A 23144-nucleotide genomic window follows, 5' to 3' on the forward strand; every position below is an offset into this window, starting at 1 on the left:
CCGTGTTTTCAGAAAAAGACTACCTGTCAGTATTTTTCCTTAAATCTTATTGTAGATGATGGCTCTTAAAATGACCTTTTTTCTTTATTGTTTCTCCTTTAGCTAAGGAGCTTGTCTGTCGACTCATGGAGGTGGACCAGATGCTGAGAATCACTGCGCAGGATGCACTTTGGCATGAATGGTAATGGTGTGCACATAACTACAAAAGAACCTTCTTTGGCACAGGGATTTGTTTTCACTTATACGCTGTCTGTCACTTGTGCCAGGATTGCGGGGAATGGTGCATCAGAGAAGAACCTGAAGGACGGTGTGTGTGCCCAGTTTGAGAAGAACTTTGCAAAGGCCAAATGGCGGGTATGAATTCACTCTTTTTCTGAAGCAGTAAAGTAAGTTGGAAATAATATAGACAAGTAAGTAGCGAAGGAAAAGGAGGAGAACAATATGAATGCTACACTTTCAGAAATGAGGGTTCAAAAGGGTTCTTGGTAGAACTCCCAGGGTGCGGAAGGTTGTGCTGGAAAGATAGTGGATAGAACCCTCAGATACCCCTTTTCCACCAAATTAGCTCCTGTCTAGCTCTATAATGGTTCCAACATTTCAACCATTTATGATATCATGGTGGACATGCAGGCTGGTTGCTAGATAGCACCAAGTTTCCAAGAATCTTTGGTGCAATCTAGCAACCAGCCTGCATTTCCACTAGATTTATGTGGAACCATTATAATCAAGGATGTGTCATCAACCAAGGATGTTTTACAGTGTACAAAGGAAGTAAATGCTAACTATTATTATTACTAACTAAATGTTGCTGCTCATAATAGTCTCCACTTTGTCTCTGAGAAATAGATCAGCCTCTTACTTGGAGGTTTATCAAGCATAAACCAACTATTATTTAGTCCACTGCAGCCTCTTTTTTTTCTCACTTGATTTCTCTCTTGTAGCCTTCTCATCTTTTCTTTCCAACCTGTAAAATATGACTTGCTCGCTGATACACATCAGGTCAAGGAAAACCTGCAGTTTTTTGGTTATGCACCAATACAATTTTGGTTGAAATGGTCCAAACGGTTCAAAATTAGGTGTGGGAACAGAGCTTGTTCCATGTTGGTGGACAAGGGGTAAGAGAGGGATCTGGGTGGAACCATTATACCACAGAGGGGTTCTCTTTAGAAACTCTCAAAAGAGATTCTGGGTTGAATTTTATAGTTGGTAAGACTATCCCATAGGTTGTGTTCTTGGTAGAAGCCTCTGAAAAGCTTCCAGATGGAACCTTCCATACAAGGTTCTACCAGGAACATGGGGACAAGCAGAAGAATCCCATATGATTCTAGGTAGCACCTTTATTTCTAGGAATGTAGGACCAATAATAAAGATGATGACAGCAGAAATGACTCAAAATAATATTAGAATAATAATAATCCTTTTAGTAATGGTGATCCAACACGGGGCACTTTTAGCTCAGCATACAACTCTGCAGAGTCATGGTTTAAATTTGCAGGTTATATGGTGGTGGTCATAAAGATGTCATGGGGTGTGAATGCTGAAGATCAAAAAGGAGGAAGTCGAGATGGCAGTGCTGACCTAACATCATAAGTAACAGTTATAACCCTCTTTTCTCTTTCTCTATGTGGTTCCCAGGAGTTGAAGGTATTGTAGTTCATTGTGAGGGAGAGTGGAAGGACAGAGCATGGGCAGAATCTCACCTTCAGTCAGACATGATTCAATAACAAAACATCTGTCTAATGGCTGGACATCCTCTTGAATTTCTAGTGGTAAATTGCGGAAACGCTTTCAATTAACCCTCAATCAGCCTTGAGATGTATTGACCATGTTTGGGCTGGTGAAACTCTCCTCATAAGCTCTGTTGCTGCCCACTGTCACTCCTGTCCTGTCCCAGAAGAGATCCATCCACTCTGCCCCACTTTTCTTCATTGGATTATGACCCAGATGTTCAAAGTGGCCCGCTCTGCTCCTTTCTAACTCCTCATCTGCACTAGCCTATGAACCCAAGATAATCAAAAAAAAGATAATAATCAGGGTCAATGGTTTGCTCATTGCTCATGTATTTTTGTATTTGTGTGGATAAGGAGGGAGAGAAATGGAAAGGATATAAGGGATATAGGCCACTGTGGACTGTTGAACGGCAGTGATTTGAACTACAAGGCCCTCTGTCATTCCTCTTACGTGAATCCTGGCTCATTGCCCCATACTGTATCTCAGTGTTGCATTCAAGTCATACTTGAAGATGTACAGAAGCTTCTCAGTCAAATCATATTGTATTCTGTGACATTTCCGTGTCCAAATGGCTTTTCACTTCCAGAGAATCAATTCCCTGGTTTAGAAGCAACTTCTAAGCTCATGCATTTTCCCTGACTCCTTTTGTGCACTGTAAAATCCGACAAGTTGATTTCATTTTAAAAAATCTAGGAAACAGGTTGCTTTGAAAAATGTAAGTAAATTTAAATATTACATTTTAATTTGTCTTTACTTTAAATGTAATTGTTAAGTTTACTTGAAATTCTCTTCTCAATATTTACTTAATTTTGTGATTTTTTTGCTACTTAAAAATGACAAGTTTAATTGAATAAATCTGTCTAAGTTTAGGCTATATATCTGTAATCTGCTGGTTGCAAACTATTCAGTCATGTTTCCATTTTCTTAAACATGTTAAGAAAACATAACTCACAGATCTCCTGGCTTCATCATTGGCACATACTCCTTTGTGATGATCAAGTTAAGTCTGACTAACCTGGTTTACTGAAGTTGCTAACACTAAGAGAGAATAAGTTAATCTCACTTGTCATTTTTGAGATGCAACAATTTCACAAAATTAATTAAATACAACTAAATTTTAAGTAAACTTAACACTTAGTTATGAAGTAAACATAAATTAAGATTTAAAGTTATATTAACTTTCCTTTTTCAAGGCAATTGGTTTCCAAGATTATTTAAAGTAAGATCAATTTGTCAGATTTTACAGCATGTTTGGAAAACAGTCAGATGGTTGTTCTAGTAAAGGAGAAGATTAAGACTGACTTACCTTTTCCAGACAACAAGCTGTCAAGGAGTGGCTTGGAGAGAGTGAGTCTTGAGATTGATGTAAACCAGGGTCTAATATGTCACAGCCTCCTGGAAGTAAACAACACGGCACCAATCTCACATCACACTACTCACATCTCAGCGCTTAGTATGATGATGCTAAATCATGGTGCCGTGACAGGCTTTTTGTCAAATGCTTGTCTTAAAAGCTTATTTAATATGCTTTGCCACTATAGAATAATTGTTTTTTTCTTTTCTTTTAGGGAAACAAGTCAATATTGGTGTTAATGACAAAAACCCAACATACTGTGAATCTAATTCTCTTTACGCGGCTATCCTTTTCTCCTTTTTTCTTTGCCTTTGTCTGTTTTGCAGAAAGCAATCCGTGTCACCACCTTCATGCAGCGATTGAAGAATTCAGAGGCACTGATTGACAGTTCAGCCGAGGCTCAGGGCAGTGAGGAGGCAGGAGACGGTGAGGGGGGGGTGTCCCAGGGGACAAGTGATGAGGGAGACAAGGGGACAAGTGATGGAGGGGTGACATCGAGCAGTGTGTCTTTAGAAGTTACTGTTGAAAATACACCGGTGGGTATGGATCAGGATGAGGGCAGGAGTAAGGTCAGAGATAAACAGGATGAGGTAAAGCCGAGCATGGGCCCGTCAGTGGAAACTTCCCCATCAGATATCCAGGAGCCTCTCTGTCAATCAAATGCAGCCCCAAAACTGGCACAGGAGGAGCCTGATAAGGTTGGTACAAAGAAAGCAGCAGGTGATGGAACCAGAAAAATGGCTGCCAACTTGGGTCAAAATAAAGTTGTTCCCGAATCCAAACCGACCCCTGTGATGACGTGTGACCCCTCAAAGCTGTTGGATGGTTCCTCAGGCGCTAACCTTGACAAAAAGCACATCTCCACCTCCCCTGATCCAAGCAGCAAACGTAAGATGGCTGCAACTCTCCATGGCCCTTCACCCACAGCCTCTGCTGTGGCAACAGCCTCACCTGAGAAGAGACCCGCCACACAGAAAGATGAGAGTGATGGAAGCTGGTGTCAGACACAAGTACCTGAGGCAGTGGCAGAGAGGTCAGTGGCAGTTGCTCCAGCAATGGGACCTGGAGCTGGGGTGGACGTCGGATTGGGAGTTAGGTTAAGGGGTGATGCTAGCCCCATGGGCAGAAGGGATAGAAATGCCAGGACGACAGACAGATACAGCGCTGAGTTTAGCATAGCGAGGCCAGGTCCTGCAACAGGACAGGGTTGTTATGCAGTAGGCAGCTCTGCTAGTTTGGGCCGTCACGCCACGCCATACAACCCAGAAGTTGGGACTGTAGGGATGGGGATGGCAGGGAGCTATGGGAGTCCATACAGTACCCTGTATACAAGTGGAGGAGGGGTAGGGATGTACGGGACCGGGCTACCACATACAGCAGGCGGAAGCAGCACTACAAGCGACTGGCAAATGGACAGTGTGATCGAGCAGATCGAAAAGCAAATGGCCGCCGTGCTGGAGAAGATTGAAGGAGACATGCCCTCGCTGCTAGAACAAATCAGCGACTGCCCCGCTGATGCACCACGTGCCAGGAGCACACACGCCTCACCTGCTGCCTCTCGTGCACGCTCCTCACAACACCCCATGACTGCAACCTCAGCCACTCCTCCGCCTCTTCCGACCTCTCCCAGGCCTGTGCTGCCATCTCTCCCTCGCCTTAGTATCCCTCCTCCCTCCTATCCACCACCCTCCCCACCCACGCAATCTTCACCCCAGGCTGCGGGAGAGCAGGAAGACACAGATGGACAGAGGGATGCTGCCCGTACCAGCCAGTCCCCCAGAGCTGGGATGGGCAGGGGGCTATGAAGCAGGTGTCCGTGATACAAACACCTGGCCCATTGGATTTATACATTTGAAGGCTTAAAGACTCACCCAGAAGCATTACCCACTTACTCCTCATAAACACAGTAACCATGCAGTGTTGTTTGATTGTTCATATTGAGAATACTGATTATAGAGAAAACTCCTGATGGCATTCAAATACTCTCATAAGTGGAGTGTAGGGGGAGTAGTCTTCTGTATCTCTATGTTTGACAGCTGCAAAGAGAAAGAGCACAAAAGTTTGTTTTTCCATTTCAAATCCAGATTGAATGCTAACCACACAGCCTCCTGTTACTGGAATCCAAGCGCTGTTTGCAAATTATGAATCTGCACAAATAAGAAAAGAGTGGTAAAATTCTCAGCTAATTGGGAGAGCTAACAGTGAGGAAGTGTTATGATTTGGATTATTCCCCAAAAACTGTAAATACATACAAAGAACTTTGGTTCCCAATTCTCGCTCTACTTCCATGTTGTAAACTTCTTAATATCCAAACTGACATGTTAGTTTTTTTTCAAATCAGCTCATCCTATTTCACTATTTTTCATTCCTTTTTATTTATGTAGCTATTTATTTTATAGCGAGGCTGCAAAATTACAAGCTTGCAGTCACAGAGTTGTACAGATAATTGTGAAAATGAATGGATTAAGCCTTTCCACTGGCTGATGGAGATTGAGATTTGTTTTATTATGTAGTGTATTCAAACTTGAACTGTCACTCAGAGTCTTGTGAGTCGCTCCACAACTATGGGAGAGCTAGGGTTAAAGCTCGAGATGCAAGATATTGTGTAAAGGCTTCGCAATAACACACGCTCGCGCACACACACACACATGCACACACAAAAACAAACAAACACATCTCCTCTTATTTTTTCAAAGTTCTCCAAAAGTTTTGCCCAGAAAGTTTGTTTTCATTCTTTTTCCAGTGTTGTCGACACATCCTCAAGGTACTGTTAATTGGACAGTACTGTCTTTATCTGCTCCTTTTTATCATGTTATCATGTAAAAAAAATCTTTCTGAAGTTCATTCTGCTTTTGGATCTATGTAATATCAGGTTCTGTGCTTTTCTCCTAAACAGTCAAGACATCCACTATTCTGTCCCTATGTAAACTGTACTCTGTTTGCAAGTCTTTCAATAAAAGTAAAAAAGAAAAACTTGGTCACGAGTTGTTCATTACTTAATTTGTTAAAACCTGGGCAAGTTGGGTTGATTTTGTTCAAAAACATGGAAAGATGGCAATGAGCAATGAAAAAGAAATGACCCAAAAATGATCAAGAAATTAGTAAAAAGTACAATAAAATTATGTGAAAATTAGAAAAAAATTTAAAAAGAAAGTTAGAAAAAAAAGGAATTGACCTGGAGAAGTGTTTTAAAAGACATAATAATTCTCTAACACAATTGTGAATATGTAATTAATAATTACAAATACAGTTTTTGCCTTTTCCCCTTTACATTTCAATAATAATAAATATTAATAATAATTTTATTCAAATTGCTCATTGCCCTTTTCCCATGTTTTTGAAAGAAATCGCACCTATTTGCTCAGGGTTCAAATTCAACACACAAATACACACACACACACACACACACACACACACACACACACATATATATATATATATATATATCCCATATCTTTATATATATATATATCTCCAATGATTTCACAGTGGTTTTATCACCCCATGCCTACAACTCCCATCTGGCCCTGCGTGAATTTCGGATTAGTCCATACTTGTGAAGGTATGGGAGGAATAAGTACTCGTTAACGGTAAATACACGATAAAACTATGTATTAGTGTGGATTTCAGCAGAGCTTACCCTCTAGTTGATGTCGTTGAACATTTAGGAGGGAGAATAATATATATTTGGGATAAATCAATTGGATGTACTTTTAAGTGGACCCTCTGGGCGGCAATGATGGTTGTGTCTGTAACGTGCACATGTTGCTGCTTTGCTTTGCTTTCAACTGAAATAGAGTGAGGGGAAACGGTTCTGGAACAGCCGGGCAGGCAACCGTCCAGCGGAAAAACTCACACAGAGCCCGCCACCCTGACACACTTTTCAGTTTGCAATCAGCGACAGTGTTAAATTGTCACATTGTTTGTTAGGTTTTCTTGCTTAAATTCAAGCCGATTTTAATACTACAGATCAGGCCGAGTAATATCGGATGTGGTAAGTTCTGCACACTTGTGTAAGCTCTCGTCTTGGTAGTGTTAGCCCCAGCTAGTTGGCTAACGTTAGCTAGTTAGCTAACGTAGCGGCACAAGTAGGAAAAAGTCGTTGGGTGGCTAGATAGCTTTAAAGCTAGCTGCACACAAGCTAACAACTACGCAGTCGTTTGATCTGCGTTTTTGGTAGTCGTTATCGTTGGTTGCTTTCGGCTATCTGAAACATTTCAGCTGGTCGTCTCGGCTAACCGTCGCTAACAAGCCACTGGCACGTAACCGTTAACGCTAAATTGGAGTTCGCAGGTTTAATTTGCACGGGAATGCTGTGTTAATTGATGTTCTGTGATGAATAACGGTAGCTGGAAAGCTAATTGGCTACAAACATTAGATGGACGCAATGTTCAGAGGCACACACTAGCTAACTTGCATCACGTACCGTTTGCATACTGTCAGTGTTTCATGTGGAAAGATGTATTGTGGTTAACGTTGCGATAGGACGACAATCGATGTTTCCACAGTAACGTTGTATTGGTAAGAGTCTCTTTCTAGCATGCCAAGTTGGAAAGCGTGATAACGTGACATTAATCACACTATTCAACTCCGATAGAATGGTGCAAAATAGTGTATTTATCTTTTCGCAGTAAGGAGATGAGAATGGGTATCTCCTCGACATGTGTACCCGTGAATAAGCGGCCCACTCTTTTCCTGGGCCTTTGTCATTTGCCAGGCACCCCCTCCCCCAATACTCCTCCTCTGCAAGGAATGCTCACCCCTAACCTCAATGTGACTGAGGGCCCAGACGCTCAGCATCTCCACAGCAAGTGCTAGCAAGTAGCCGACTTAATGTTGTTATCTTTGGAGCACCGTCAGATTTGACTGGTGATGCGTTTTATTGAATTTGGGAAAAGGGTAATATCTAAAAAAAAAAAAAAAAAATACAATAATTGATGTTGCAGTTAGAAAGTATCTTATCTGGTTATCCTGTAATGATGCATTGTAGCACGTCTTGTGTAAGTTTTGTGTATGCAGTCTACAACGAGAAGCTAACCTGTCACTGAAACAAAGATGCTGTTAATGTTGGATTTCATTCAACACCGATAGACGAGTCTTTACGTGGAAAATATCACAAAATAGTCCGCGCTTGAATCTATGCTTTCTTGCACATGTGCGCGTTTTTAGAAGAATTGCATTTGGTTCTTCCATAATTGGTGGTCTTGCAGTTCATTGTACAGTATTATACATGGCATGCATCTCCAGGTTGCAGAGGCGGGATGAATGCGCGTTGGCTTATGTTTAGCAGCCAATGAGCTGAGCTGCTGGCTGAGCAGCGTGCTCACGGCCACCCTTTCCTGTTGAATATTTCAGCCCATGCGTCACAGGTCCTCCGCCCCTTTCTCCCCATCTGCCATTTTGGTTTTGTTCCCGTCTGCAGTCGCAAAGCCAGCAACGCAATTACATAGAAGAGACTCTCAGCACAACGACATAGTGACTCGACAATATAGTGCAGACCATCCTAACCCCGCATCGCGTTTCTTTTCCTTGTACAAATCGTCGAATTAACAACCGTCGTTACTACTGACATCTAGATACTGCAGGAGAGGAGCGGGTTCGCATTGGGAAGGGACCGAGAAGGATTATTGGTAAGAAAAGACAAATCAATGGAGCACGAGTGTAATGGCTAGCCTTTCATTTGCAAAAATTTCTTACATTGAGCGATAAAGTTGGATGTTTGTGTTTGTTGGGTGTTGAAACGTTAAATCATATCAATGTAGAAGCTGTGGTTGTCAAAATCAACCCGTCGCTGTCTTTTGCGGGCAGCTTGCATATAGCTGCAGCTGCTAGCTTGTAAAGTTGTGATCCGCACTGGGGGAAATGTAGGCCTAGGCCGAGCTGCTAATGGATAGGCTGGTGTTTTCTTGCCTCTAACTTATTAATGTTCCGACTCTCCACTTTGCCAAATCACTTAACTGATTAGTGGCACGCAACGTCCTTAATCGGTTCTCTCTTGGTGTTGTTAACCGATATCTGGTGTACCTTTTCTTAGTCGTTTAAAGCCTAAAATTGTTGGTTACCAGCAATGTATGATTGTACATGGCACCTACGGAAACAGCATTAACCTCAGTGCTTTGCTGTATCATGCCGGATGCCTTCATTTTAGTTTTGACGAACAACGGCCGTTTTAGCTACTTAATTGCTATATGTTTCAGCAACTCTCTTTATTATTTTAAATTGTGGGGATGTTTATAAAAGGTTACATTTGACTTTTTGGACGCAGGTAAGTTTAGCTGCATTGGATGCGGAAATAACGGCTGATTATGCTCTCCCGCGGTGGGAATGTGCTCGAGATAGTGCGGCCTGTTTTACTTCCCGAAGTGACTGGGTTTATGTCCCTTACTTGGATGTCATTTCTAAAAAAAAAAATATGTGTTGCTACCGCCGCCTTTTGTCTTCATACCGACAATAATTTCAACGGCATTGTACATGGTCCTTGTGTCCACACCTGCAGGCCACCGCGAGGTGTTGCTCACTTTACCGCAGTGAAGTTTTAATGATTCAGCTCTTTTTGTTGAAACGATGTTGGCGGTCCTTAAATACCGGTATAATGAACAATAGAAGTACATAAACAAGCCAGCCCTGTCTCTGAGCATGAAAAGAACTGATAATGCTGCTATTCATGTCTCTTCCCAGGCTCAGTTCGTTTTCTAGCAGATTTGTGTTTGGCCTGCAGCCAGCCCAGCTGCTCCCTAGACTAGAAATCCTCTCTTCAACATGAAGGGGATTGGGTAGCATTTAGCCTGGACACTCAAAATAATGGCACTGTAGCATTAAGTTATATTTTTCCATTCATTTGAAAATTAATTTAAAGCCATACTTTTATTAAAAATGTTAATGAACTGTAAACACATGGACACTGGGCTGCCTTGTTTTGATCTACTTGGTCATAAAAGCTGTCAAACTTAAATTGCTGATATATTATCCATTATAACTCAATTGGAAGAAACTTCTTTAGGTGAAATGTTAAATGCCCAAATTACTAAGCTTGTTGTACCTCTTATGATAGTCTTTAATAGTGTGTATTGATGCACAGATGTCCAGCTCGCCGCTGTCCAAGAAGCGTCGCTTGTCAGGAACAGAGACGAAGACGGGATCCCACTGCTCCTCCTCTAACTCTGTCAGAACTGATCTGTCCCACACACCTGCCAACGTAAGTTCTAACACAAACACTATATGCCTTTGGTAAAACTTGTGACATATACTTACCCGGACCCCGCTTTGTTTCACCCCAGGGCATGGCTAAAAATGGCAATGATGCTGAGATTGATGAAGGCCTGTACTCCAGACAACTGTAAGTCTAATCTATATGGACATTTTGTCCTATTGGAAGAAAATGGACAAAGTGAGGATTTATGTTTTTTTCAGAAAAAGCATAGTTGTGCTGATGGTTCTTCATCTTCTTCTGTAGTTACGTGTTGGGCCATGAAGCTATGAAGCGCATGCAGAACTCCAATGTCCTGATCTCTGGTATGAGAGGTCTTGGAGTGGAGATTGCCAAGAACGTTATCCTGGGAGGAGTAAGAAGTGTCACTGTGCATGACCAAGGAGTTGCAGAATGGAGAGACCTCTCCTCTCAGGTTTGTGGAAGATTGCACAGATATTCCCATTTTTCAATAGTAAGGAAAGTGTTCTTTTTTTTTTTCCTTTTCTTTTCTTTTTTTTCTTTTTTTTTTAAAAATTTTATTCAGCCAGGCACACATTAGTTCAGTCAGCCATTGTAGTTTATTGGAGGTTCATCTGGTATGCCATAGTCTTTGAGACTGATTCCAAAGTGCATTGTGGCTCTTATCTGTTATGACTTACTTGTTGTGGAGTATTGTTGCCATCCAAAAAGAGTAGTGCAGCCAACCCCCACCCTCGCTAGCCATGGGCTGACCCAGATTTATCAGTGGGTGGCCTCTCCCTGGGTCACAATCATAGTAGAGCTAAAGCTGTTTTAGGACATCATTATAGTGGAGAGATTGTTTAGGTCTATCAGTCTGCAACCCTGAATTCTGATGTGTCTATTTCAGGCTAGACAGATAAAAGTGTGAGTGGACTGCTCAGTTGTTCAGTCAGCAGGCTCAGCAGAGACCTCTTTTGCAACCCTAGAAGTGTATGATTGGATATGTAAGCTGTATCTGTAATCACCCAGTCTGATTTTAACGTTGGGCCGTCAGACATTTCTATTTCAGCTGCTGGCATTTGCCCCAGTTTCCTTTCTCATTCAAGCTGAATTGAATATCCTATGTTCATTTTTGTGAACCAATAACTGAATCCCAAGCCATGTCCATTCCACACTTGGCTACATTCAGAAAAGACATCTCTTCTCTGATTTGGGCTTTCTTCAACACTAAGCCAATGTTAATTTATTTGATTTTTTTTACGTGTGGAAACAGATGAAAAAAAAACATTTCCTGCACAGACATGTTTGGGAGTGGTTCAACAAATTTGTGAGAAAGCCACCTGTCACCTTCAACTCTCTCTGATTGCTTATTTTGAATGTCAGTAGAACCAGTTTCTTACTGTGTATTTGACTGTATTAAAGCACTAAAGAAATCATTACGTAGATAAGGAGGTACCAGAACAGAAGTTTAAACTGCAGCGAAGAAGTCGAATGACTGAATTGTGAATTGTGTTTACCAAAGATTTTTGGTATTTCAGTGTTGTTGGAAAACCCTTTCAAAATGATTTAACTTTATTATGGACAGAAGTCGCTTGTAAACATCATTTTTAGATGTATGTGTCTTCGTGTGAACATGGTCTCTATTCTCCCTATGTGGCACTTACTGCATGATTGTCTTAGTATCAGTCCTTCCCTGACATTTTATATATTACTGTGTGGTCAGTTTTACCTTCGGGAGGAGGACCTGGGGAAGAACAGAGCAGAAGTGAGTCAGTCCCGTCTGGCTGAACTTAACAACTACGTTCCTGTGACCGCCTACACCGGAACACTCACTGAAGACTACCTGACCAAGTTCCAGGTATAAATTGGGTAGAAGCTAGTGTCATGTCAGCAGTCAGTCAGGGTAAAAAAAAAAAAATGGTGTTTGAATTTGCTTTTTTTGCAACCTAGGTGGTAGTGCTGACCAACTCCACTCTGGAAGAGCAGCAGCAGGTGGGAGAGTTCTGCCACAGCAAAGGAATCAAGCTGATCGTCGCAGACACTCGCGGTCTCTTTGGGTAAGATCTGACCCTTCTTGCATATTTTTACCTTTCAAATGGAGTGTACACTTGTCTTTCAGTGTCTTATGTCCATTTTCACTTGATGTGTTTTGTAGGCAGCTTTTCTGTGACTTTGGGGAGGAGATGATAGTATATGACACCAATGGAGAGCAGCCGCTGAGTGCCATGATTTCCATGATCACCAAGGTTAGTCTTTAAATCTGGCCAAAAATGATTTTCTAACCAATTGCTGCTGTTAGAACAAAAAACAAGCTTTAAGACAGCTTTAATTGTGATATAAAATGTTGCTCACTGTCTCCAGGACAATCCAGGGGTTGTGACATGTCTGGATGAGGCTCGTCATGGCTTTGAGAGCGGAGACTTTGTAACCTTCACAGAGGTTCAGGGAATGACAGAGCTCAATGGCTGCAAGCCAGTGGAAATTAAAGTTCTGGGTAAGACATGTTTTGTTTTAAGAAAAAGACTGGTTTTGATTAGCCTGGATATAACTGTTACAAATAGACATGGCTTCTTCTCTGTTCAGGTCCCTACACCTTCAGCATCTGTGAGACAACTGGCTTTACAGATTATATAAGAGGAGGAATTGTCTCCCAGGTCAAGATGCCCAAGAAGGTTGCTTTTGTAAGTGGCTGTCATTTTCCACACCGAGTTATGTCCTGGTGATATAACAGTGAATATATTATATTAAAAAAATTAAAATCTTATTTTCATCATTATTGCCACTGATCAGCAAAACGATGTCTAATCTCATACCAATACTGATGCCACCACATTATCTACTAATGCTGTCACCAGTGGAAAATGTTCAAGTCCAACCTCGCCATCTTTTTGCCTTCCCTATGCAGAAATCCATCTCTTCCTCCATGGCTGAGCCAGAGTTCATGCTGACAGACTTTGCCAAGTTCGACCGTCCAGGACAGCTGCACGTGGGCTTCCAGGCTATCCACGCCTTCCAGAAGAAACACAACCACCTTCCTGCACCTTGGAACCAGGTCAGTCTTACTCATGTTATTATAAATAACACAGTGGCTTGTAGTCTCTGTAACTGGATTTAATAATTATCGATAAACCCCACTTTTTGGTCCATGGTTTGAAAATGGCCTTTAATATGTATAATAACTGTCAAATAAGACTAGTGATGTAGCTGAGCCTCAGAAGGGAGGGGCTAGAATAACAGCATTAACTATAATACTAATTACACCAACAACCAAAACCCAGTATTAACTTTACTGATTATTGCACTAATTTCTTACTGTCCTTCACTATGTTTTGTATTGTTTTGCACGTATTGGTCTCACCTTTTTTGCACAATAAAGTTCAGGGGAAAAAAACGACTAGTTGTATTACTGGGAACGTTTTAAGTCATTATAACATAATTAAGCCTCTATTATTACATGCAAAAAAACCACAAATCACTGTAGGATTAAAACTTGAATAATTGTGCAGCACTGCGTGGCAAAACTTAAATTCAATTAGAGTAAGTGAGTTTTCTTTAACATTTTGTAACATGTTTTAACGTGCTGAGCTGTGTATATTCCAGGCTGATGGTGAAGAACTGTTAGCGTTAGCCAAAGAGGTGAACTCTGCCCAGACGGGGTCAGCCAAAGTGGAGCAGTTGGATGAAGATCTTATCAAAAAGCTGTCTTTTGTTGCTGCTGGTGACCTGGCCCCTGTCAATGCCTTCATTGGAGGTCTGGCTGCACAGGAAGTGATGAAGGTCAGTGGGACATTGTGTCCACATTGAGGTGGATTCAAACCTACGTTATCAACATACTGTTGTGTTTTTTTGCATTTTGAATCATGCTTCCAGTCCTCTTTTAGTATAGTGCTTTGTAAGTGAAAGAAACAGGCTATCAGTGTTATTGTGGTGTGGTTTTACTGTTATCAGTGATTTTTCATGTTTGGACATGTTCTATGCTTCCAACCTGTTCAAACCTAATCAGTGTTATTTATCATAAGTACTTCTTTACATTTTCTTACAATGTTGTTGTTCTTTTAGGCCTGCACAGGAAAATTTATGCCCATAATGCAGTGGCTGTACTTTGATGCCCTGGAGTGCCTGTCTGAAGAGGAAGGTGTCGAGCTCACAGAGGAAGAGTGCGCCCCTGTACGTGTTCAGACCATATGATATTCTAATACTGAGGATTTATCCATGATAATGATAAATGATGGTGTTAAACCTATTTTTCTGTCTCTGTGTTTTTCTCCCAGAGGAACTGTCGATACGATGGGCAGATTGCAGTGTTTGGCACCAAACTGCAGGATATGCTTGCCAAACAACGCTACTTCCTGGTGAGTCAGCCAATGGAAAACTCTCCAAACACCTCTTCTGGCTTTCTGTTGCTAAGGGAGATTTAAATGATAAGTCTGGTGATATTCTACAGTCGCCTTTCTCTGACATCGCCACATTTAAATATTTTTGACCTGGTGCACTGCTGGCATGCTCTGTCTTTATTGTATAGTGCTTTTTTCTCTACTAAGCACTGTAAATGGATGGTGTTTGTGAAGTACAAGGCTTTCCCTGCCTATCTCAGAACCTTTTGTATTATTGGCTGCTTCCTTGGTTTAAAATTCAACAAAAATGCAAAGGCTTTTTTGTAGACGCCAAAATTATTGTGCGTTTTATCAGCAAGTGCTTCGATGAGTTTATACAAAGTATGCTCACATTACATGATGGGTTAGCTTAAGTTCCAGAAGTAAAAAGGGACGGATATCCAACCTTGATAGCCTACTTTGAGTGCCAGTACTTGACAGATGATTTTTAGAAATCAGAAATCCCTGTTTCAATGATTTAACCAATCCAAAATGTAATGAAGCCTTGGCAATAAAACTGCCGCAGATGCCAGGGGGCGGGTTGAATATTTTTCAATAATAATGATAATAATAATTGAAAATAATAATAGAAGTAGCATGTATACTCTTTTTGTTTTGATTTTGAATAAATAAACCTGTCTTTGTATTGTTCTGTATCTGGCTGTGGCATATTTCTCCCAAATATGTTGCTTATACAATAGCAATGAATTAAATTCTGTCTGTATTCTTTCTCATATTCAACAGTCAGCACAGGAAACAGAGCATGTGGCTTTGACCCAGCATAACCCAAAGCTGTAGCTGGCTTTTGAACACAGCTGACTGGGTGCTGTGCATTCACTGTAGAAAACACAACCCCATGTTATTTTTATAAAGCACCTAATACCAAGGTGTGCTCACAAACTGTGTATGCGGCGCATGCCATGTAGTTTCCGTCCTTTGCCACCTTTGTCTCAGAAAAATCCAAAGAAACCCTTGTTAATAGTGTCTTACAATAGAACATACAGTAAAACTTTTGAGACTGCTTTGCTCATCAGCAGGGGTTTTATCATTCCAGGTTGGAGCCGGTGCCATTGGCTGCGAGCTGTTGAAAAACTTTGCCATGATTGGACTGGCAAGTGGGGACGGCGTTGTCATTGTGACTGACATGGACACCATAGAGAAGTCCAACCTCAACAGACAGTTCCTCTTCAGACCATCAGATGTTACGGTCAGTATCAGCTTTGCTCAACCCTGTCTGTTGGTATATATGAAGTAGACAATGCAAATAAGTTTGACAGTTATCGACTGAATTTAGTATTTCCAAGCAGCGCTGCATATGGATTTCCTGTTCATAGGAACTGCTCCTGCGTGTACTTCTGTCTAAATAATGCTGATGGCTGTCATGAATGCCTGGGGTCATAAGAGCTCTTTGTTGTTGTATTAGAGTATTGGTTATTACATGTGGTGCTAAATTACATGCAGTGACCTTTCAAGCTACAGATTGGTATTGTAATGCTATTATTGATAAAAGACGTTATTTGCCTCAGTTTATTAAAGGGTGACGTTAAGTTACAAAATAAATTTTGGTTGGAGGAGTTTTGCCGTAGGCCTTAATAATAGAAGAAATGTCTTTGTCGATGCTACCTTCCTTTTTTTACGCAAGGATTATACAAATGTGGACCACAAATCAGTCAAGTAATCAAGTATATGACCACTGTACTGATTTTCTGCTCGCCTGTTGCAATACTGATGTTAATGTTTCATCAGAGTGAAAAGAAAAGATCACTATTGATATCATTTGTATGTATGTGGTAACAGAAAATGAAGAGTGAGACAGCAGCTGCTGCAGTGAGGCAAATGAACCCCTCAATCAAGATCACAGGTCACCAGAACAGGGTGGGCCCTGACACAGAGAGAGTCTATGACGATGACTTCTTCGAAAGCCTTGATGGAGTGGCTAATGCACTGGACAATGTTGATGCACGTAAGAGACACAGAAAGTTCAAATCTTGTTCGAAAAACTAATGTAGGATCTCGACAGTTGAACATAGATTGCCATCTTTATTTGAGCTCCGTCTTCTTCATTGTGATTGTGCCCTCTGTGTAGGTATGTACATGGATCGGAGGTGTGTGTACTACCGCAAACCCTTACTGGAGTCTGGGACTCTGGGTACCAAAGGCAACGTCCAGGTTGTGATCCCCTTCCTCACAGAGTCATACAGCTCCAGCCAAGACCCACCTGAGAAGTCCATCCCCATCTGTACCCTCAAGAACTTCCCGAATGCTATTGAACACACACTGCAGGTGAGTAGGCACACACAAAATATGTAGCAAACACAATTACTAAATATGTCATGCTCTGACAGCTTTTGGTTAAAAAAAAAAAGTATTTAATTATTCAATCAAACATGACAACATCAATGTCTTTCTGAGAATTTTGTCACAATAGGATTAAATGAAGAAACAGTTATTATTTCCCAGCCCTAGATAATGACGCTACCTCAATCATAAAAAACAGTTTTTACTGTGACACACATGCTGCATTCCTGCTTCAGTGAACTGAGTGTGTGATTGACCTGTTCTCAACAATGTGTTCTTTTCAGTGGGCCCGCGATGAGTTTGAGGGACTATTCAAACAGTCACCGGAGAATGCCATACAGTACCTCTCGTGAGTTGCCTTCTCTCTCATACAAAAGTAACCTTGTGATATCACCTCAGGTAGCTATGCAGATTACTTGCTCTTTTCCTCGCAAAGGTTTATTCAGATTGTCAAAATTACTTCTCTTTACTTGAATAGTTTGAGCTGCTGATGCTGTCACGTGTTTCTTGAATTTCTCGGTGATCTTTGTAATACCTGTAAAAGCTCACCACTTAACTGTTTAAAAACCTGTTAAAGGGCTCAGTGTGGTCTCCTTAAATCTAGGGTTCAGCATTAACAAGCTCTTGTGATACTGCAGACTTTTTAAAAGCCTTGAAAAATGAAATCCAATGCTTAAAATAATTCTTACACCAACCCTACTGGGTGAACAACAGTCGAACAGAAAGTGACAGCTTTTTATATGCTTGTAACCAGCTTATGAGGTTTATGATCTTTGTCCTTGCAGAGATCCTAAATTCATGGAGCGCACTCTGAAACTCCCCGGAGCTCAGCCTGTGGAGGTGCTGGAGGCTGTTTACAAAAATCTCATCACAGACTGTCCCCACAGCTGGGCAGACTGTGTAGCCTGGGCACGCAACCACTGGCAGTGTCAATATAGCAACAACATCCGCCAGCTACTGCACAACTTCCCCCCAGAACAGGTACACACTGGGTTCAGTGCATGATGAAAATCACAGTTGACTTGAAATGCTTGCTCTCTGGTCTGTCCTTATTTTCATATAAACTCAAAAAACTGTCTTTTATTTTAGGTTATTTTGCCCTTTATTCTCTGAAATGCTGCTCAGATGTAGTCATTAGATTTGAACTCCAATGATGATCCAGCCATGCTAATACTGATACACCAGACAGACACTTTTCTGCCTTTGTGCAAGTGAGTGCAACTCACCTTCTCACACTGATGGTGTCAGTGTGGGCTGAGGAGAAATATAAATCTCTTTTTTTTTTTTTTTAAATCTACCCTGCTCTCTTCATTTTAACAAAGAGCAGCAATAATTGGGTATTGTTAAATGTTGCTAACTATACAACCCAGTTGTTTGTGCGTGGCTCTGAGGCATATTAGTGGCATGTTTGAGTGATTAAAGTGTGTTTAGTTCTAAGCAGTTGACATATGTAACAGTGAAGTACCTGTAGAAAGAGAAGATTAAATGCACAACTCTAATCGCTGCTGCTGTTTGATTCAGCTGATTCAGCAGTGAAAACTGCTCCCATTCCTCAACGAATTTCGGTAAAGTCACAGCTCATTCTGCATTCATCACATCATGTTGGAATCTTGCAGCCTACTGCACAGATTATACAGTGGTGTGTGATGAACAGGGCTTTTGGCCAGCAACAAACTAGCAGTCTCACAAATGTTCTGCTTTTTATTGAAATCCTCGATTTAGAGCTTAGCTCTGTCAGAGATGCCGCAAATGTAAGAGGTAGGGGATAAGATTAAAATTGACCATGAACCACAATGCCTCAGTCCCACCCTTTTGTTGCTTGTTCCCATATCTGTCTATTTTTTTTAAAGGCATACAATGCAATGAATGTAATTCTTAAAAATAATGCAAGATGTTACGGAGCCATCATTATAAAATGTACATTCCTAATCCCAGTTTTTGCCTTGTATTCACCCTTATGTAGTAATTTATCACATGTGGCTTTCAGCTCACTACCTCTGGTGCCCCCTTCTGGTCTGGCCCAAAGAGATGTCCTCACGCCCTAGAATTCAGCACTAGCAATGTAAGTAGTTATTATTATGGTTTATGTTATGCACTTGCAGACCTGAACTTGTTTATCCAGTCTCAAGGTAATGACCAAAGTGCTCTCTGTAGGAGCTGCATGTGGACTATATTGTGGCAGCAGCCAACCTGTTTGCCCAGTCATATGGCCTGCCAGGCAGCACTGATCGTGCAGGTGTGGTCAAGATCTTGCAGGAGGTCAGCGTGCCACCCTTTACCCCTCGTTCAGGGGTTAAAATCCACGTCTCTGATCAGGAGCTGCAGAATAGCAATTCCTCTGTTGGTAAGATACATAAATCTGTGCATGTACATTAAAGCATTTAACATCATAAAGCCTGTTTTTGCAAAAAAATTGTTTTTGTAAATGATTTATACTTGGTAAAAGCTTGTACATTTAAGTCAGAGGTCATTACGTATGCTGTGAGACACGTGTTATCTCATTGTTTATAGATGACAGCAGACTGGAAGAGTTGAAGGCCCAGCTGCCTTCCCCTGAGTCTTCCAACTTCAAACTGTGCGCCATTGACTTTGAGAAGGTATGCAATCATCCCTTTTTAATCCGTATTTTTCTCTAATCACCTCAACTATGCTGTTGAGGCGTGGACATATTTCTCATGTAATCAAACAGATGCCTCCTTGATTCCATTGTTACCACAATTTAGGGTATGCTTCAGTCTGACGTTCCATCCATGCACACCCATACATTCAAACTCCATTCCTGTTGGTGGCTGTAATCCACCATAACGTTTGCCAATGACCATTAAAATCAAGAAAATTGATACCTTATGACAGCAAGAAGAGCTCCTGTGTTTGTGTTTTGTAGCTGAACAAGAAAAACAGAAGAGTAAATATGGGCACATTAGGGCCAGTTGATGGAATTTTGTTGTGTGAGATTAAATTGTTACAGTAATATTTAATGGATAACCTTCATGTAATGCAAAATAATGGGAAATTGAATTTCCTAAGATGTCGGCGTAATGTCTATTATGCGTCAATATTTGAAGTTTTATTAACCGTCACATAAGTTTCTTCATTTTCTCCTCACGTTTTGTCTTTCCCCTCATGTGTGCCAGCTAGCTGGGATTATGTTTGAATAGACACTTAATCTCATGTTTGACAAACACTGGGCAAATAGATCAAGAAAACAAAAAGGTCATGAAAAGGTTTTGAAAATAAGTCCATGGAACTATGTGGGAACCCTGTGTATTTCTGTTTTGTGACGGTTATGCGACTTATGTTAACAGGATGATGACACCAACTTCCACATGGACTTCATTGTAGCGGCATCCAACCTGAGAGCAGAGAACTACGACATTCCCCCCACAGACAGACACAAGGTGGGGGCATAGACTTGATGGCACCGGCTTTGGGTGATAATGCAAGTTTAACTTTTTAAACAATGACAAACTTTGTTTTCTTTCTTCATTGTGCTGCTGCTCATCACCATCCAATACAGAGCAAACTGATAGCTGGCAAGATCATTCCTGCCATCGCCACTACCACGGCCGCAGTGGTGGGCTTGGTGTGCCTGGAGCTCATCAAGATTGTCCAAGGACACAAGAAGCTGGAATCATACAAGAATGGTTTCATGAACCTGGCCTTGCCTTTCTTTGCTTTCTCTGAGCCCATTGCTGCTCCCACACACAAGGTACGCAGCTGCACCTGGATCCCTGCTTCTACTTAGCTGCTTATATGTCTGTATGATGTATAATGTGTTCCCACTATAGGGAAAAAACTACTATTAGTTATTAAATATGTTAATTGTAATTTCTATAACATGAGCCAGATGTAGTCATGAGATATTATGAGCTCCGATGATGATTCAGCCATGCTAATACTGATACACCAGGCAGATGCACTTTGTCTGCCTGGGTGTAAGTGAGTTTAACTCACCTTCTCACGCTGATGGTATCAGTGTGTGCTGAGGAGAAAAATAAAACATTTTCTTTCTTTAGTAACGACTAGGGATGTCACAGTCCAATCTCAAACATTGGATCCCGGGCCAATCAAGGCTTTTTTTTTTGTTATAAATTGGGATCTGGAACATTTAACTTAAAGAGCATTTGATCCTTTGTTTTATGTCACACAGGGTTTTTTCATACAAATGAACAAATGAATGAAAAAAAACTGGACTCTTAAAGGGACAAAAATCCAGCAAGATAGCAAGGAGGCCAAAAAGATTAAAGGGAGGGTTTGTCATTTTATTCTCTCTGTAATATAAACAAGTATATGCCAATAATAAGCTAATAAAATAAATAAAAGATCCAAGGAACAGCTTGGATGCAGGTATTTTTAAAAATCTTCAAAGAAGCTGTCTAAGTGTGTACTGTGCAGCTGTTTCATTTAGAAAAACAACTATTGAAGCGATTTCAGGAGATTCGTGATATAAAATTACTTGGATCCGGATCGAGGTCCAATAAAAAAGTGTTTGGGACATCCCTAGTAATAACTTCTATCCTAGGCTTTATGTATTTTTGCAAATAGCAATAACTGACCGCTGTTTGATGTTTTTCTGACATCATTCATCATTGGCATCAATCCTGTACTTTGTCTTTGCAGTACTATGAAATTGATTGGACGTTGTGGGATCGCTTCGAGGTCACAGGGATGCAGCCCAACGGGGAGGAGATGACACTCCGGCAGTTCCTGGATTACTTTAAAGTACGTTCTCATTAACTCGTGTCTTAACTTTGCCACCATGTGGTTTCTGGCTCGCAATTAACCAAACCCTATTTTCTCTCCTTTGTCAGAACGAGCATAAGTTGGAGATCACTATGCTTTCTCAGGGAGTGTCCATGCTCTACTCCTTCTTCATGCCTGCTGCCAAACTCAAAGAGAGACTGGACCTGCCGTGAGTATTTTGTCCAGGTGTTTTCTTCTGTAGCATGAGACACACATTTATTTTGTTCACTGTCATAATTGTGTTTTATGTCCTGTAGGATGACGGAGATCGTCACCAAGGTTTCCAAAAAGAAGCTGGGCAAGCATGTGAAAGCCTTGGTGTTTGAGCTGTGCTGTAACGACCTGTCAGACGAAGACGTGGAAGTGCCCTATGTCAGATACACCATCCGCTGAGCTCCACGCTGAACCCGCCTACAGGAGGGTGGGGATTGCAGGGGGGAGACGGGGGTGGGAGTGGGTGTTGAAGTTGAGGTGGGAATTGTGGAGTTGATCCAGGTCAGCTCTATTTGATCAATCAGTTTTTTGTTTTGTTTTTTTAAGGCCTGTGGTTTATGTAAACCTGTGCCTGAGTGTACATAGCCCCCGTAAGCTGATTTAAGGATACTTGTATGTTTTAGGGACCCAGTTGGTGCTCGGCTGTGGGAACAGGGGTGTCATTGGAGGAAGGGAGCATGTATACTGGACCTCTTGATGTTTCTCAGTAGCAGAACCTCTCCGCTGAGTTTAATTCTAAGCCTTAGTGTTCTCTTGGTACTCCATAGCCCAGCTAGTGTCCCAACCATCCTCAATCTCTATACTAGCCTTCAGCACTAAACGAGGGATCTTTTAATCCAGCCGACTGTCTCCCCTCCACTCTATTTGCTCTCTTTCCTCCTACATCCCTCGTAGACCCGTCCCACATAATTTTTTTGTTTTCAAAGATGCACCTCATTAAAATAAAAGCCAAGGATCCCAAAAATAGCAACACATATTGAGAATCCATTTTGCCCACAGGACGATCACTGCCCGTAATTTTAACCCCAGATTTGAAACTGTAGAAGCACCTGAAGACACAGCTAAACCCGAGTCAACAGCTTCCCCTAACTGGAACATAATCTGAGTATCTCACGTCGGCAGAATAGGAACCCTTGAGGCGCCCCTACACCCACCTCATCTAGCACTCTGTGGCTTCGGAGGGGCTCTTGCACATGACATCTCTTCATTCTCTTTATATTTCATGTGTTTTGTTATTTCTATTTTTATTTTATTTTATCTTTTTTGGGGTGGGGGGAGGGCGGACAGAGTTTTGGCACACCTTGTAGATCATAATAAAACTGTCTTCTTTCTACTTTATTAACTCCAAATGACATTACAGCATAAGAGCAGGGCAATGAGATGTATCTTGAAATGGGAGCACTTAGTGTGATAGTGAATAAACATGTAAAAACACACATGGGTTTTTGTGGCATTAATTGACCTTTTCATGAGGTTTGTGTAAAAATGTAATTGTGTCTGT

The 23144-nt window shown here is 41.3% G+C and overlaps 2 protein-coding genes and 2 non-coding genes across 5 annotated transcripts in view; all 4 read left to right on the plus strand.

Annotated features, from left to right (window-relative positions):
• The window catches only part of camkvl (CaM kinase-like vesicle-associated, like), a 49545-nt gene extending 44145 nt beyond the window's left edge, over positions 1–5400 (plus strand). The window contains exons 9-11 of the mRNA XM_042492427.1: positions 103–181; positions 267–354; positions 3412–5400. Coding sequence (XP_042348361.1) covers positions 103–181; positions 267–354; positions 3412–4890 — 1646 coding nt within the window. The 3' untranslated portion in view covers positions 4891–5400. The remainder of the gene's footprint in view (positions 1–102; positions 182–266; positions 355–3411) is intronic.
• A 1481-nt stretch (positions 5401–6881) lies between these two features.
• uba1 (ubiquitin-like modifier activating enzyme 1) lies at positions 6882–23079 on the plus strand. 2 transcript variants are annotated; one of them, XM_042492375.1, is made up of 26 exons: positions 6882–7079; positions 10164–10280; positions 10363–10421; positions 10539–10707; positions 11959–12093; positions 12186–12292; positions 12391–12481; positions 12597–12729; positions 12819–12916; positions 13141–13287; positions 13836–14012; positions 14295–14402; positions 14507–14587; positions 15663–15815; positions 16406–16571; positions 16695–16891; positions 17191–17255; positions 17692–17887; positions 18894–18968; positions 19061–19250; positions 19418–19503; positions 20212–20304; positions 20424–20615; positions 21527–21628; positions 21718–21818; positions 21907–23079. In XM_042492375.1, exons 2-26 carry the CDS (start codon positions 10164–10166, stop codon positions 22040–22042), a joined length of 3174 nt encoding a protein of 1057 aa, XP_042348309.1. In that variant the 5' UTR covers positions 6882–7079; the 3' UTR covers positions 22043–23079. The 2 variants fall into 2 exon arrangements, with proteins under 2 accessions (XP_042348309.1, XP_042348308.1); XM_042492374.1 differs by lacking the exon at positions 6882–7079 and adding an exon at positions 8475–8715.
• LOC121947601 lies at positions 18052–18169 on the plus strand. Its single transcript, XR_006106091.1, has one exon. It is a non-coding gene; the product is annotated as a small nucleolar RNA U6-53/MBII-28 (small nucleolar RNA).
• On the plus strand, positions 20777–20897 carry LOC121947600. Its single transcript, XR_006106090.1, has one exon. It is a non-coding gene; the product is annotated as a small nucleolar RNA U6-53/MBII-28 (small nucleolar RNA).
• Positions 23080–23144: the final 65 nt, after the last annotated feature.

Source organism: Plectropomus leopardus, chromosome 8 (genome assembly GCF_008729295.1).
Source record: "Plectropomus leopardus isolate mb chromosome 8, YSFRI_Pleo_2.0, whole genome shotgun sequence".
In the NCBI taxonomy this organism is placed as follows: domain Eukaryota; kingdom Metazoa; phylum Chordata; class Actinopteri; order Perciformes; family Serranidae; genus Plectropomus; species Plectropomus leopardus.

Bases quoted from the DNA above. Each gene is read 5' to 3' on its own strand.
- uba1 (XM_042492375.1), top strand. From the start codon at position 10,164: ATGTCCAGCTCGCCGCTGTCCAAGAAGCGTCGCTTGTCAGGAACAGAG. The intron at 12,730-12,818 runs GTAAGACATGTT...TTCTCTGTTCAG, and splicing joins AGTGGAAATTAAAGTTCTGG to GTCCCTACACCTTCAGCATC. The intron at 19,504-20,211 runs GTATGCAATCAT...TTATGTTAACAG, and splicing joins GCGCCATTGACTTTGAGAAG to GATGATGACACCAACTTCCA.